At 46.9% G+C, this 15,800-nt stretch overlaps 1 protein-coding gene across 1 annotated transcript; it reads right to left on the reverse strand.

The window, feature by feature from the left end:
* Window positions 1–439: 439 nt before the first annotated feature.
* Window positions 440–14,685, reverse strand: LOC125945598 (uncharacterized). The gene is made up of 4 exons (XM_049667692.1): window positions 14,600–14,685; window positions 6,875–6,933; window positions 5,433–5,540; window positions 440–671 (listed from the first exon to the last, which is right to left on the reverse strand). Exons 1-4 carry the CDS (start codon window positions 14,640–14,642, stop codon window positions 501–503), a joined length of 381 nt encoding a protein of 126 aa, XP_049523649.1. The 5' UTR covers window positions 14,643–14,685; the 3' UTR covers window positions 440–500.
* Window positions 14,686–15,800: the final 1,115 nt, after the last annotated feature.

Consider the following 15,800-nt stretch of genomic DNA (forward strand, 5'->3'; position numbering starts at 1 on the left):
TTAGGACTGTGGCATTATTTTTCCAAATTTCTAAGCGCAAAATTCGTGTTTCAAGGGGATCGAGAAATTGAAAAGGGCATTACGTGACGTTGCTGAGAGCTTTCTATATAATGCTCCCCATTTAAAACCGCTTCTGTGGTCAGAAAGCAAGCTCAAGACACACCGGAGAACCTGGTGTTGCTCACCGAAGCTGTAAATGTGGCAGAGCAAGTGCTCAACAGTCCCCTTAGTTCTTGCCGAAGAACCACATGAGAGCTTCCGCAGCACATCAAGCCAACCAATTTGTTCGCCCGAAAACAGACACATAATTTGTATGTAGTCGGTTACGCAAGCTCACAATTTGAACTTATATAACTCAAGAATGAGGTAACAATGCACCGTAATGCTGGGATTCTATCACGTTCTCGTAGGAGTCATCCGAGACAAATTTTGAAAAAAAAATGTTTATTTTAGGATGTTTATCGGAGACGTTGCACAAACTAGGAAGTTTGTACAGTTGGTTACCGGGAATGAACCTTTCGTTTTCGTCGTTTTGCGGCCTCTTCGGATTCTGTCTTCTTTACTGCGTCTAGCAACCTGCATTTTGCCATCTTGCTTTTGCAAGCCGTTTTGTTCTGATTACACTCCCCGTCACAGCAGACACCTTCAAGTCCAGGTCCCTCTCCCTCAACCTGCAGAACGAAGAAGCGAGATAAAAAAATGTGCCGCTTAGGTAAGAAAACTGGCCTCGAGAAAATTGATATTGTTCGCTGCTAAAGCTGCTACAGCAGCTATACTTTTTACAACGAAGCTGTTTAATGGCTAGGCTTCTGTGCATTTTTGTTCTGCGTGTGCAAAAATGTGGGCCGATCCTGGTGAAACTGGTGATCCTGATATATAAAAACCAGCAAGACAAGTTGCCGTTCTCCAATTTTAGTTTCACTTTTTTGTCGTCGTAATGGGGAGACCGCGTATATAGTCCGGATCCCCGTGGATCAACGCGCCCACAAAGAGCGACGTCCCGCATGCGCTTGCAGTTTTGTGCACAATCTTCATCGGTGGTGTTTGCCGCCCGCCGTCGACGATTGCATTCATGTCTCTGTTCCTGTCGAATTGCTCTTCGTAGGTGCGTTGCTCCACTGGGGTACGACGGACTATACGCAAATATGATGGAATTGGTATAACAATAACAGAGGTGATACTAGAATGTGCATGTGTGTGCGTTTCGTCACGATGACCACCCATCAAGACAATAAATGCATTCGTACCTTTGTTCAAAATTCTACGCCACCTCTGCGTCATGTGCTAAACAACTTAGCTGGTCATCCACCTTCAAAGAGTGGAACGGCTCATGATTATTTTCCAGCGGCAGGTGCTTGTGTCATAAACATTGTTCGCGAGATCCGTGACCTATAGGTGACGTGCGTTCTAAACCAAGATGGCTCTCTGGAGGAGTGCAACAAGCGAGTTGCAGCACGTCTTGACATATGTGCGACACAATGGCGTCAGTTATACTAAAAAACCGCCTACATTATGTGACATCGAGTCGCATAGGAACGGAACTAGGATTAGATGCATTATTTAAACCGAAGAAGTACTAACTAAATACCCTCCATATTATTTCTTGTTGCGTTAAATGCATTAGGCGTTATGCTACTGCGTCCTTGACGTTGTCAACAGCGCACTTCCAGGGGACGGGAAAGGAGGGAGGTGATGCCCCCCTCCCCCCTTTCCATGGACTCCCCGACGCTTTCCCACGGAGAAAAAAAAAGAATATGATGTAGCCTTCAATGCGAGACGAGTTATGTTAAATAGTTTTCGGTGCTTTTTTGTCATGAAGTATTCCGTCCAAAATTGACACTTTTCCAGAGTCATTTGGCAATACATAGACATCGGAGTAGTGGGGTCGCGGTATTTTTGTACCGATATTGTATTGGACGGATTTAGCAGAGAAGTAAAAACAAAACTTTTTTTTAATCTAATAGGCCGTGACAGCCTCAATTAGGGAGCCTACATGCAACACCGTTTTAAACAGCGCTTGCATGTAGGCTCCCTAGCCTCACTAGCCTAAATGATGGTGCTAGCAGGCCATACATAGATGGGGGCTGCAGCGCTAGGCGGAAGACATAACGGAATAGACAGCGGAGTACAATTGATCACACGAAATTTAAAACAAAAACTAGGAGGCCAGACCATGTAGGACTTGATAACAATGGCAAAGGAAACAATTGTCAAGGGCACTATATACATAGCATCTTTTTTAACTAAACAACATTTTTAAAAACTTGCTTAGCATCCTGAGATCTCTTGCACACTAAATTGCACATTGCTTTCAGTCCTTTTCAAGTTTAACTAGAAATACGAAGGGGAACCGCGTTCATGGCCGAACTCCTAAACGCAGTTCTCAAATTAGGCGGCACAGGCTACCCGAAAACAGCAGCCCATCATCGCCAGATAAACGAACCGTAGTGATCGCCACATATCAGCTGACCAGTGTTGCCCTCTGGGCATGAGCAAGGTGGCGCGTGCTAGATAAAACACTCGGAGTTTGGTTCTGAAAACGTGTGGTTGTCGTCTCGCATGCTCCGCTCCGTCGTGGCCTGCCAGCACGGCCTGACGCGTCAAAGCCTCGCGATATGAACTAGTGGAGCACCGCTTGCACAAGACACTCGCAGTCATGTTAGGCATGTAGGTCGATGTGAACCGTAAACACTGGGACGAGATTTTGCCTCATGTAACCTTCGCGTGTAACACCGCTCGACAGGAAACGACTCGAATGACACCGTTCAGCTTGGTACACGATCTCGAAGCCACGGCAACGTTGGACGCAACGCTGCTGCCCGAGTGTGATGCCATCCATACAGCTAAAGAACTTCCTCAGCATGCCGAAGGAGCCAGGTAGCTTCTACGCGTATACGCGCATGTGCAACCAGCAAGACCTGGATGCAATGCGGTACAATCGTCGACGGCGATCCGTCGGCCACACTCCCGGGCGAAATAGTGTGGGTCCGGATACCAACACGCCGCCGGGGACTTTCCGAAAACATGCTAAGATGATACTTTCGGTAATACAGAATGATCCGACGCGTGAACGACGTGAACTCGAGATCGTTCGAGATGGTGAAACTTGGTCGAGGCGCCGGAAGCACCTGCCCTGAATGCTGCATGTGATGCGCGTGAAGCAGCACCCATCCAAGTGAGTTACGTTTTGATGTTGTGAGTGTGTGCGTATGTGTGTTTTGGTGAGCTGAGCGAACTCACGCGTTTTAACTTACGCAACGGGACGATGCCTCTTTTGGAGCGGAGGCAAATGTCGTGTCTGTAATGCCATAAGGAACTACGATGGTAAGAACATATATGGACATTTAAAGAAAAGACAATGAAGCAGACAAAGTCTCCAGCACACGGTGTTATAACATCATCCTGGGTACTGTTCCTGTTGATCAGTGCTTTTCGCCCATGAGTTTCCAACCTCGCGCCAGTGCTTAATTCAAATGGAACTCTATGAAACTGATTTAGTATGTTCATGTCACCAGCTATCAAGAAAATTGCAAATGGCCATTCTTGGCGGTCTTTGAACAGCCAAGGAGGACTATGCCACCAGAGTGTGCTTGATGACAGTTTCTGAACTGACATGTCTCGCGTGAGTCAACCTGCAGGATTTTCCTTTCCAAGGCAATGTTTCCAGTGTTGAGGGACACTCAAGCTCCACCCCACCTCCAAGATGTAAACACAACAGGAGAGACGCCCTGCTCTTCGTCAATCACCGAGGGCAAAGGTTGCCTTAGTAGAGGTGGCGCCGTCTGCACCCTCCATTTTGGCCAGACGAGGGGTCCATTTCGCTTTCTCTAGGAAAGGCGTCTGGAGTGTGCACGTGCTATTATACGAGAATACCAAAATACGACACGTAGTGTACCAGCTATAAGCCAACTTGAGCTTCTGGGTCGACGTGAAAGGCGTGACAACGACGGAAAGACGAAAGTCAGAGCACGAGGCTCTCAAAACGACGATGAAACGAGCACCACGGCATTACTACGGGGCAGGGCAGGGCAGGGCAGGGCAAGGCAGGGCCGGGCAGGGCAGCGCCAGGCCGGGCAGGGCAGCGCCAGGCCGGGCAGGGCAGGGCAAGGCAGGACAAGGCGTCAAACAGACAGACAGACAGACAGACAGACAGACAGACAGACAGACAGACAGACAGACAGACAGACAGACAGACAGACAGACAGACAGACAGACAGACAGACAGACAGACAGACAGACAGACAGACAGACAGACAGACAGACAGACAGACAGACGGACGGACGGACGGACGGACGGACGGACGGACGGACGGACGGACGGACGGACGGACGGACGGACGGACGGACGGACGGACGGACGGACGGGCGGGCGGGCGGGCGGGCGGGCGGGCGGGCGGGCGGGCGGGCGGGCGGGCGGGCGGGCGGACGGACGGACGGACGGACGGACGGACGGACGGACGGACGGACGGACGGACGGACGGACGGACGGACGGACGGACGGACGGACGGACGGACGGACGGACGGACGGACGGACGGACGGACGGACGGACGGACGGACGGACGGACGGACGGACGGACGGACGGACGGACGGACGGACGGGCGGACTGACGGACGGACGGACCGACGGACGGACCGACGGACGGACCGACGGACGGACGGACCGACGGACAGACAGACAGACAGACAGACAGACAGACAGACAGACAGACAGACAGACAGACAGACAGACAGACAGACAGACAGACAGACAGACAGACAGACAGACAGACAGACAGACAGACAGACAGACAGACAGACAGACAGACAGACAGACAGACAGACAGACAGACAGACAGACAGACAGACAGACAGACAGACAGACAGACAGACAGACAGACAGACAGACAGACAGACAGACAGACAGACAGACAGACAGACAGACAGACAGACAGACAGACAGACAGACAGACAGACAGACAGACAGACAGACAGACAGACAGACAGACAGACAGACAGACAGACAGACAGACAGACAGACAGACAGACAGACAGACAGACAGACAGACAGACAGACAGACAGACAGACAGACAGATAGATAGATAGATAGATAGATAGATAGATAGATAGATAGATAGATAGATAGATAGATAGATAGATAGATAGATAGATAGATAGATATAGATAGATAGATAGATAGATAGATAGGCAAACATGCATGTAGGCAGGCTCAACACGTCTCTAGCGTCATGCGGTTCTCGGGAACACTTAAGGCAGCTTAGGTTATTGACGACAAACGTGTCTTCCCCCTGTCCTCCGTTCTAGTGCGCAATGACTGCATGATCATTGTTCAACTAAACACTCACATCGCGTCTTTAAAGTGTTTCATGACTTAAAGTTTGAAAGTACAAAAATGTATGATAAACGAACGCGGAAGTGTAACAAACCGATACCCAGCACGGCGTTCCATCTCTGAATCTTCCCATTTTGGCATTAAAACGATCGAAAATTTCTCCTTCCTTGAGGGGGCACGTCGTCACACAGATGTTCATGGTCTGGTTCTAAAAAAAATGGAAACGACTTTAATAAGTATCTTTAGCAAATTATTGCCGCTTACCACTCGCTGCTACCCTTATAGTCCCGGCCATATATCAGTTTTGCCCCTGCTAGCTGCGTCACGACACAAATTAGCTTTGGGAATGCTAGTTAGCACAGCACCGATAAGCTAGCACGTACAAAGCTGACAGATGTCTTGGCATGTTAAGGTAGTGGCGATGGAGTGAGTGTCATGCTATAGCTTTGTATTATAAACCTCTAGTGTACCCGCTGATGAGGGTAATGATTTATTGGAGACCCCTTCTAAACGAAGCGGTGGTAAATAGCCAGCTAGCCTGCTTGAGTTAATCAGGTATGCCATACATGCTTTTCATTCTAGCATTTTTGTATACATAACATTTTTAACGCGACAGCATTTAGGGCCCCATGTTGCGGAAAATCCGGCGTCGGCAACCGACGTGTGATCGAGGGTGGCGGAGGAAATCATCCAGCCACATCGACCACGCAGGCCCTTCACGTGGAGCAAGGTTTTGGTGAACAAAAATTGAATTTCTCACAGTGAAATCCGTCAGAAAAATGGTAAACTACGACTTTACCATTCGGCGTCGAACTCGCCGTCGGTTCGTCTACCTATCGGCGTCGGATTGTAATTTGAATGTACGAGAAAGCCTAATGCTAGGAGGAAACTCAAACACAAACCCCTTTTCCAGCATTTCTACCAGACCTGCGCGCGTCGGGGCAATAGCAAACAATTAATAAAATAATAGAAAGGTACTATTATAGGGCCTTCACATTTTACTATAAGACCACTTATATTGCCCCCGGAAAAACGCCTTTCCAGCAATGCATTTCAGTTTAAATGTGAAGCCGACTTTAAAGAGATCGGTGTAAGCTTGGTCATTGTAAGCTGGCTTTCCCACGTGCAGTGTTGCAGTGAATGAAGCCTACTTGCCGTATGCGAACGATGCGATGCGAACGGGCCCCGATAACGCTATCGCGTTCTACTCTTAAAGGCGAAGCTTAAGCATCCTCCGTTTTCTTTTCTCTCTCTCTTTCACAAAACGTCTACATCTTCGTTGTACCGCTACCTATGCCTCTAACGCATCCTGTCATATCAATATATTCCCTGTTTTTCTTTTCTTTTTTTGCGGCTCGTGCTGCTGCAGACGCTGCCTATCATCATTTGGCACTCGTATACAAACTGCCATCCCTCACCGTGGCGCCGCCGATAGCGGGACAGCACGACTTCGGCGGCAGCGCGAACGTCTCTCGAACGTCCGTATAATCGCTATCGAAACAATAAAACGTACAGTTCAGTGTGAACATACAATTAACTTGCCTCTGGTGGACAATAGGGTCCGCACTCGTAATCTGAGCTCATCGATTGTACAAGAACGCCTGAAACAGTAAGAAACAAAAACAAAACATGAGCCATTCCACTCTGTGAATGTGGATGACCAGCGAAGCTGTTTAGCACACAATACAGAGGTGAGACAGAATTGGGAGGCCGCGTATAGCCCGGGTTCCCGAGAAGCAACGCGCCTACGACGAGCGACGGCAGGAACAGAGACGAGAATGCAATCGTCACCGGAAGTGCGTACTACACGGGGCTTGCCCATTACGACGAGAGAAGTGAAATTCAATATGGAGAACGGCACCTTGCCTTATATATAAACGCGCGACGGTGCCGCCGCCCCGGGAGAACGGCAGGAAACTAGGCACGCAAGCGGTTGGAACGCCGACAAAGAGAGGGCGGTGCGAACGTAGATATGGCCGACGCGGGCCGGCCTTTTGAGCTAAGATCCGATCGTAGCATCGGTTGTTACCCTTGTTCCTGGGACCTCTTTGGGTCCCAGGTGTGACAAAGGTAGTTCAAGGGCGCGTCAGGGGTCCCGGAGCCCACCACCCGGAATCCACAGGGGTATGTGCAATTGCGCGTGGACCCTTTCTGCACTATCGCCAAGATCGGTCCACATTTTTGCACACGCACACGAACAATGCCCGGAAGCCTAGCCGTAAATAGCTTCGCTGTAAAAAAAAAACATTGCAAATTAAACATAACACCCCGAAAACAAGAAATCGGATAGGTAAAGTAGATCAGTAAGTTTCTGTAGACCTCAGACAGATGCACCTACACTTAAGAAAGGTACTAGGTCTGATAATGTTTTATAGGATTTGAGAACTATAAGCTGCCAGAAACGCATTGCATGACCTCACTGACTGCTCTTCGGTGAAAAGAATACATTACAACCATTACAATGGTTGTATGAGCCATTGCTCATACCCCCGTAAACCCATACCTTCATTTTTTACTAATGTGTAAATACATACACATATATACCATATGTTTTTTGTTCTTCGCAGCTTGGTGCGAACGGTTTCTTTCTTGTCTATTTCTTTCCCCATTTTTTTTTTTTTTTTGTCGTGTTGCTGTTTTCTCATATTGCTTTTTCTCGTACGGGTGTACGACAAACACTGCTGTTCGCTGCCTGTAGGGCCCCAGGCCTCGTCAAGCTGCTCAATCAGCAGCTTTTTGTCTGGGGTCCATTTTTCCTTGAGGAAAATAAAAACTGTTTCTGATTCTGATTCTGCTTAAGGGGATGTGAGACATTCATTCTCTTATGTAACAGACAGATTTCATTTTGAAGCAATTTTATGGAAATCCATGCAGAATAAACACGCTCTGGAAAGGGCTCGTCGTCCACGTGCCGATTCTAGCGTGAGGGCTTCCGAAGCCCAGGCGAAACGTCGGCGAAGAGCCGCGGACCCCCAAGTTGAGGGAGCGCAATGTTGAGGCCAAACATCAGTGAACAGCCGCCGACCCCGAGTTGCGGAAGGGCGATGTTGAGGCCAAACGTCAGCGTCGTCATGCCCGCCAGGAACCCGACAACGGTGGTGCACGCCTCGGTAAAGCTAGAGCCATCTTCCCCGGTGCGACGGCCAGGTTTCGACGCGAGTTTCTCAACTGGAACGTTCATAACAGACATGTTCTGTTGGGTGATGCCCAACGACGATACGGCCATTTTTATCGTGGGGGCAATATTCACTACGGCAGACCCACCATAGTCACAGCTTCGCTGGCATCCATTTTCACAGTAGTGGAAGGACTCTCAATTTTTATTATTATTATTATTATTATTATTATTATTATTATTATTATTATTATTATTATTATTATTATTATACTTGGCTTCATCTGCTTCGCAAGATGGCGCCTAGTACGGACGTTTGTATTCTGTGCTCCCAGCCTTTTTACGGAAAACAGCAATTTCATCGCTGTATTTCATGCGAAAAACGTGCACACGTGAAGTGTATTGCATGGCCCGACGAGGACCTCGAGCTGCTGAAGTCTGGTGAGAAATCTTTCACGTGTAACCTGTGCCAGAACGCCGACCACGCCGACATTCCAGCGGCTAGGCTTAGCGATGCCAACACGCCCGCTGCTTCCCCATCGGCGACCCCTCCACAGGGCCTCGTTCTCGTCGGGACCGGTTTTGAGGCGGTTGGTGACGTGGCGGCCCTCCGTGGCCTTCTCCTTCAGGCGCTCGAGGGAATATCCTTCCTCAGCGATGAGGTGGCGCGACTGCGGAGTGACAGCGAGCGTCTGCACAGGGAAAACGCGCTGGCATCCGCTCAGCAGGCCGAGACTATAGGCGCGCTGCGGGTCGAGGTGCGTTCCCTGCGTGATGCGCTTGGCAAGCCGTCTCCCGTTTCTCCTACTGTGATGCCGCCCATTTCTCCTACTGTGCTGCCGCTCCACCCGTCCAAGAAAACGTATGCCGCGACCGTCCAGACTGCTTCGCCGAGTGCTGCCACCGCTGACCATCTCTCCAAGACAACTCGGAGTGAACGTCGGCCTGCTTGTTTTGGAGCTGGGGAGAGCAAGGCAATATCTGTAGCGAAACGCGCCCCGCGACCGAAAGCCATTTTTGTGTCCAGGCTTTCTCATAATACGACGTCTGCGGATCTGAGTGCTCACCTGTCAAACGTCGGAGCACCGCCGATTGCCTGCAAACGCCTCAAGACGAGGCATAATTCGTATGCCTCATTTCTCGTCTGCGCTGATGAAGCCGTCGACGATGAAGCGCTTAAGCGCCTGAACGACCCGTCTATGTGGCCAATGGGATGCCTGTTCAAGCCATTCCGCGGGGTGCTACACGACGGCATGCTTCATGCTTCAGAGAAGACCGCAAACGTTCAAAGTGTGTAATCTGGACATTTTCTACCAAAACGTTCGTGGACTTCGCACCAAGGCACGTGAATTTTTCGCCAATGTCATTTCGTCTTCCTTCCCCATTTTTGTTATTTCCGAAACTTGGCTGTGTGGTGACATTTCGTCTTCAGACTTCTTTCCACCGCACTACAACGTCTTCCGCAGTGACCGGGACTTCAGTGGATCTCAACAAAAAGGTGGTGGCGTGCTGATTGCAGTTGACAATTCATTGAAATGTGTACGGCGCATCGATATAGAAAGTGTACGGGAGTCGATATGGCTAGAAGTCAGCCTAGCCCGATGTGAAAAATTGTTGATTGGATCGTTCTATGTACAGCCGAATATTTCCCCTGCTTTGTTTGATGAGGTTATCTCTTCCATTGAAAGCGTAATATCCTCCCATAGTAAGCACAAAGTAATTATTCTTGGTGATTTTAATACACCAGGTATTCATTGGAACACACTTAGATATTCTCATTATAATCATTACACAGAGAAGAAATGCAGCCTGTTGTTGGACTTTCTGTCCTTCTGTTCCCTTCAGCAGCATAACTTGATTGCCAATTCCTGTGGCAACGTCTTAGATCTTTGCATCTCGAATGCTCAAAGTCTTAGATGTATCTCGTTCCGAAATTTTCCTTGTGCGTACCGATAAGTTTCATCCGCCACTAAAGATAACTGCCTCTGTGTCAGCACTGAGGCAGAGCTCCTCCAGTGGCATAAATGAATCCCCACGCTTTGCTTTCAAGCGTGGTGATTATCTTGGTTTATATAATTTTTTGTCCACCACCGACTGGTCACTGGTTACAGACAAAAGCAACGTTGATGAACAAGTAGATCAATTTACGGAGCTTGTTTTGAGCAGTATGCGCAAATACATTCCCCAGTACAGGCCCTAAACGCTCTAGATATCCCCACTGGTTTTCATCTGAACTCATAATTTCCCTAAAGCAGAAAGATCGCGCACACCGAAAATCTAGATTTCCGTTGCCTAATGAGTGCAGAGATGAATTCCGCTTTTTTCGGGCTCTCTGTAAACGTCTCTATAAGCGGGATCTAGACTCATATATGGCATTCTTGGAAAAAAGCGCCTCCGACCGGCCGGCAGAATTTTGGAAGTATATCCGTAAGCGCTCCAATAAACATGGAGAGGGTTTTCGCTTACTTGACTCTAGAGGGGCAGAAGTCCAAGCAGTCGCGGATTGTTTTGCAGCCCATTTCTCTTCCTTATATAAAGATGCAGGTTTCAACGCTGGTGTCAGTCAGCAGCACACGACGGTTCCTACATCTAGTGCGGTGTTGTTTGATGAAGAGCTTGTCCATGAATGCCTTAGGCGCTTGAAGCCTTCCCTATCCTGCGGCCCTGACGGCATCCCCTCCTGCAATTCTAAAAGCTTACGGCAGTATATTTGCTCCAGTATTGACATCTATATTTAATAACTCTTTGACTACTTCCACTTTCCCTCACATGTGGAAAACTGCTCGTGTTTTTCCTGTATTTAAGTCTGGATGTAAATCAGATGTGTCGAATTATCGCCCAATTTCTCTTCTCTGTGCTACATCCAAGATTTTTGAGCTTGCTCTTCACAACATATTGTCTTTTACTGTGAAGAACTCGCTCATTCCGAATCAGCATGGATTTCTGACCGGCCGCTCCACTATCACAAATCTCGCAAGTTTCATGACACAGATCTCCACGCCGGTACTTCAAAGGGGGCAAGTTGACACCATTTACTGTGATCTCAGCAAGGCTTTTGATGTAGTCAGCCACTCGCTGCTTCTGATCAAGCTTACGAACCTTGATGTTGACTCGTCAGTTGTGAATCTCTTGCGCAGTTATCTTCTTGATAGATCGTGTTATATTAACGTCAATGGCCAAACGTCTTCTTCTTACCTGGTAACTAGCGGCGTCCCTCAAGGGTCAGTATTAGGACCACTCCTTTTTTTAATTTTTATTAATGACGTTCTTTCTGTTATTCGGAACTCTTCTTTCCTTCTATATGCCGATGACATCAAGATTTTTAAGAAAATTCACACTGTTGATGACTGTCGCGCCCTGCAGTCTGACCTGCTTTCCTTTTCTAAATGGTGCAAGGATAATAACCTTACCTTGAATGCTGCTAAGACCAAAGTCATGACTTTCACACGCAAAACAGCAAGTATTTCTTTTTCTTATTCGATAGATTCTGTGCCGTTGTGTAAGGTCTGCGAGATCAATGATCTTGGTGTACTTTTTGATGCAACCTTACACTTTTCGGCTCACACTAAACGTGTTGCAATGCGGGGTATGCGCTCTCTTGGTTCTGTATGCAGACTATCGCGGGAATTCAAGTCTCCTACACCGTTCCGCAAATTATACACAACCATCTGTCTTCCTCAACTCGAATATGCGTCGGTCGTCTGGAACGGCTCTTCTAGATCCAACAGTGACATTATAGATCGTGTCCAGAAAAAGTTTCTAAGCATATATAATCACCGCTTTGCAAACCTGGACATTGCACCCTGTACTAGCACTGTTGGATTGTCATTGCCTTCACTTCGCGACCGACGTAATCGCGCTGACCTTCTGTTTCTCTTTAAACTCCTTCACGGTAACCTCACGTGTCCCGAACTTCTCAGCTGTGTCATGTTCCGCATCCCACGCAAGATCACCAGAGAACATAGACCTTTCCATGTTCCTGCCTGTCATCACGAACACTCAACTGTCCACAGAATACAGAATCTTTATAACGCTTACTTTCGTGAACTTGATATCTTTCATAACTCCTTGTCATCGTTCTTTTCCGAGCTTTGCCTGGTATTTTAATATCATGTATTGTTCAAGTGCCCTTCTCCTCCTTTTTCTTTTGTATTTACTTTGCGCTTTGTTGTCAGTACTCTCTTCTTTTCACAATTTTTATTTTTATTCATTTATTGTTTAATGATTTTTCCCTGAGTGTCTTCTTTTTTTTTTGGTTGTAATGTATGCGTGCGCCAGCACTCAGACCTTAGGGTTGTTCCTGGGCACGTTAAATAAACATGATTGATTGATTGATTGATTGATTATGTACTTTTCTTTCATTCTAATTTTTTTATCCTGTAACTTCTAGTCGTATTTGTTTTACAAATAAAAAAAAAATTTTTACCTTTTATGTTTTTGTTTTTCAGTGCACCAGCAGGCAGACCTCACTGCTGTTCTTTGGCCAAATTAAATTGATTGATTGATTGATCGATTGATTCTGAATAATACGGCAGGGCTGGTGGACGGTTACCCGGGAAATTGCTTATAACAACGCTTGACACATACACGTTAACAAAGCACGAAGTTTCTCCTTTATTTTCTATGACGCCGTGCTTTCTTTTAACCTGGCATCAATATAATTCAATTTGCTCCTTCTTCCGCCTGGACTTTCCGCTATTGTTCTTAATACAGCATTACAGGGTATGTTACTTTTGTTCTGCTCATTGGCCGAGCTGCATTCACCGTACCCTGAAAATTATGTTGAAGTGTGTTTCGAACGATACTGCTACGGCTAGCGGTTTTTTCATGTATTATCGAAGACATCCTTGAAAAAATACTCTGAATTGTCCGTAAGTCCGGGTAAGGTTAATTTGCTGTTTATTTTATTTCATACACTGCTTTTACAATACAAAGTTCTCTAATTAACACAATGAGGCACTGATTACTGCTAATATATTGCTCAGCACTTTCTCCCATTTTCGTTTGCTTGTTTTTTTTTTCTTACCGCCACTGCTGCCAATTAAGCCATCTAGTTGTCTATGATATGGCTGAATGGTTATGTATCACTCAAGAAGTTGGGTAATATTATCATTATTATTCGCAGTAGTAGTTAGTAGCAGTTAGTAGTTGTAGCATGTGCGCTGACTCCGCTTATCATTCACACTTTTTATACGTAAACTGCCACATTCCATATATCGTATTACTTCCCCGTGGACCGCGAAAAAAAATGTGTGTTAAAATAGGTTCGCTGGGAGTGTATTGGCTTGAAAGTCGCACATCCCACCACGTGAACACCACTGAGAGTGTTTCAGCCTAAAATATGTGAATAAAACGTGGCCACAAATCTTCACAAAAAACAAGCGGGCCAACCTCAGCTCCGCAATGATAAGTTCACAAAGCCTTTCGTTGTGATAATTGCGCCAACCGTCTTCCGGAGAGAAACACCCGGCAAACATCTAAATATAGCAATATAGCTCAATACAAGGCTTTATATGGATGTGTGCATAATTTTTCATATTAGAATACTACATTTTTGCAATACGTTCGCAAGCGGATGTTTACGTCACTTGGAGAACCAAAACGTTGAGCTTTGTTTTACCGGCTGCCCTGACCACAGAGCTTTAATACAGGCGTTAATGTTATCTTGACGTAACTAGATATGGCGGCCTGAAACGCCTTCACAGTTGCGTCTCTCACAACACAATTCTTTCAAATGCCGTCATAAACACACTACTTGTATCCTAATATCTTTCTTTTCATCTCTTTCAGGTTCATACATTCCCACGGGTTTGACAACATTGAAGTCGGAAACAGAGGAAGCAGCGTCCCTACAGTCAAAGTACGACAGCTCGGGAACACTATATCATGCGGCACATGGAAAGAACAGCAGACAAAGTATACCGAATTCTAAGTCTTTAAATTAAAGGAACTTTTTCCACGTCGTATTAACGAAGAGTTGTAAAAAATCCCGCCGACATTCTCTACTTGGGCGTAGCTTATCGTCACGGCTACACATAATGGTTAGATCTAAATTTGATTTTAAAAAAAGTCCAGTTTCAAGTTTTTGTTTCTCTCTCTCTCCCTATCTTTGCTGTTTGTAGCCCTTTGCAAAAAAAAAAAAAGTATCTCACCCAAAGTTACCGCGCTGACAGCTGCAATCTTCAGTGCACCCATGACTCGCGTCCTGATGGATTCTGCTCCGTGTAACCAAGGAACCTCGCCGGCTGAGCCTTATATGCGTCTTCACATTTCGGGGCTCGCAAATGCTGGTACGTTTACCTTCCTCTCCCGTACTTTCTTAACAGTAAAGAGCAAGAACGTTATGTGCGTTTCATATTTATGATCCTATCTACCTGACTAATGCTCTACATTTGTCTTCCGAGTTCTTCGACCTCTGCACGCTGCCTGCACCTGCCGAGTGGCAGTAATTTTCGCTTTTCAGACAGCTAGTACTCCACACCATGAAAAAAAAGGAGTTATGGGGGCACATTTACGCGAAAGTTAGTGCTTGTTCCACGTGTAACTCCCCTTTCAAAAGTCACTGTTTACCTCTACTGGAGTGCGTCTACTCTGAGTGGTGTAGGAGTTGGGTTCGCAAGTCACTGAAAGAATCGTTTTACTATGCCGTCAGAACGTCGCAAAAAGGTATAGCTCGCCTGCATCGCATACTAAAAAAAAAAAAAAAAAAAATGGGTTACACACTTTGTGGCGTAGATTGTCCCATAACAATAGGCGTCATAAGTCTTGTTTGTGTTTCCTTTCTTGAAAAACTAGGCGCTCACCACTTTCCTGCCAAGAATGCTATGCGGCGCAGTACACACATACCGTTCGTGATCCGCAAGTACCGGGCATACAGCTGTGTCCAGAAAAACCCCAAAAGCTGCAAAGTTTTGCTATGTACGTGTGCTGCGCGGTTTATATTTTCGCTTTTGGGTCCCACTTGGTAAACAAAAGGAGTGCTGGAGACACCTTTACACGGAAACGTGTGCTTATTCCATATTTAACTCACTTTTAGACACCCATCGTACGCCGCCTATTGGAACTACTTCACTCTCATCTCACAAGTGTATGAGTTGGCGTCGGGCGCCACTCAAGTGTCGCATGCCTACGCTATCGGCGCGTCTTAAAAGAAAAAGTAGCTGGCCTATACGCTGCTGAGGCGTGTGACGAGGCCTTTACGTACCCATGCCTTCGTTTGTATCGTCATATGGAGACTGGCTAGCTGGTAAAGAGCTGGTAGTCTTGACATTGTAGGCAGAGGAAGAATTCATTTTACATATTCACAGCATTATTGGCACATACTCAGAATACCAAAATATGCCTCTATAGACA

Source organism: Dermacentor silvarum, chromosome 5 (assembly GCF_013339745.2).
Source record: "Dermacentor silvarum isolate Dsil-2018 chromosome 5, BIME_Dsil_1.4, whole genome shotgun sequence".
NCBI lineage: Eukaryota > Metazoa > Arthropoda > Arachnida > Ixodida > Ixodidae > Dermacentor > Dermacentor silvarum.

What these genes read in the sequence shown, in the direction of transcription:
- LOC125945598 (XM_049667692.1), bottom strand. Translation starts at nt 14,642, where the DNA reads ATGGGTGCACTGAAGATTGCAGCTGTCAGCGCGGTAACTTTGG. An exon ending in GACCCTATTGTCCACCAGAG is followed by an intron (nt 5,541 to 6,874) that starts GCAAGTTAATTG and finishes CATTTTTTTTAG; the next exon opens with AACCAGACCATGAACATCTG. An exon ending in GAGATGGAACGCCGTGCTGG is followed by an intron (nt 672 to 5,432) that starts GTATCGGTTTGT and finishes TTCGTTCTGCAG; the next exon opens with GTTGAGGGAGAGGGACCTGG.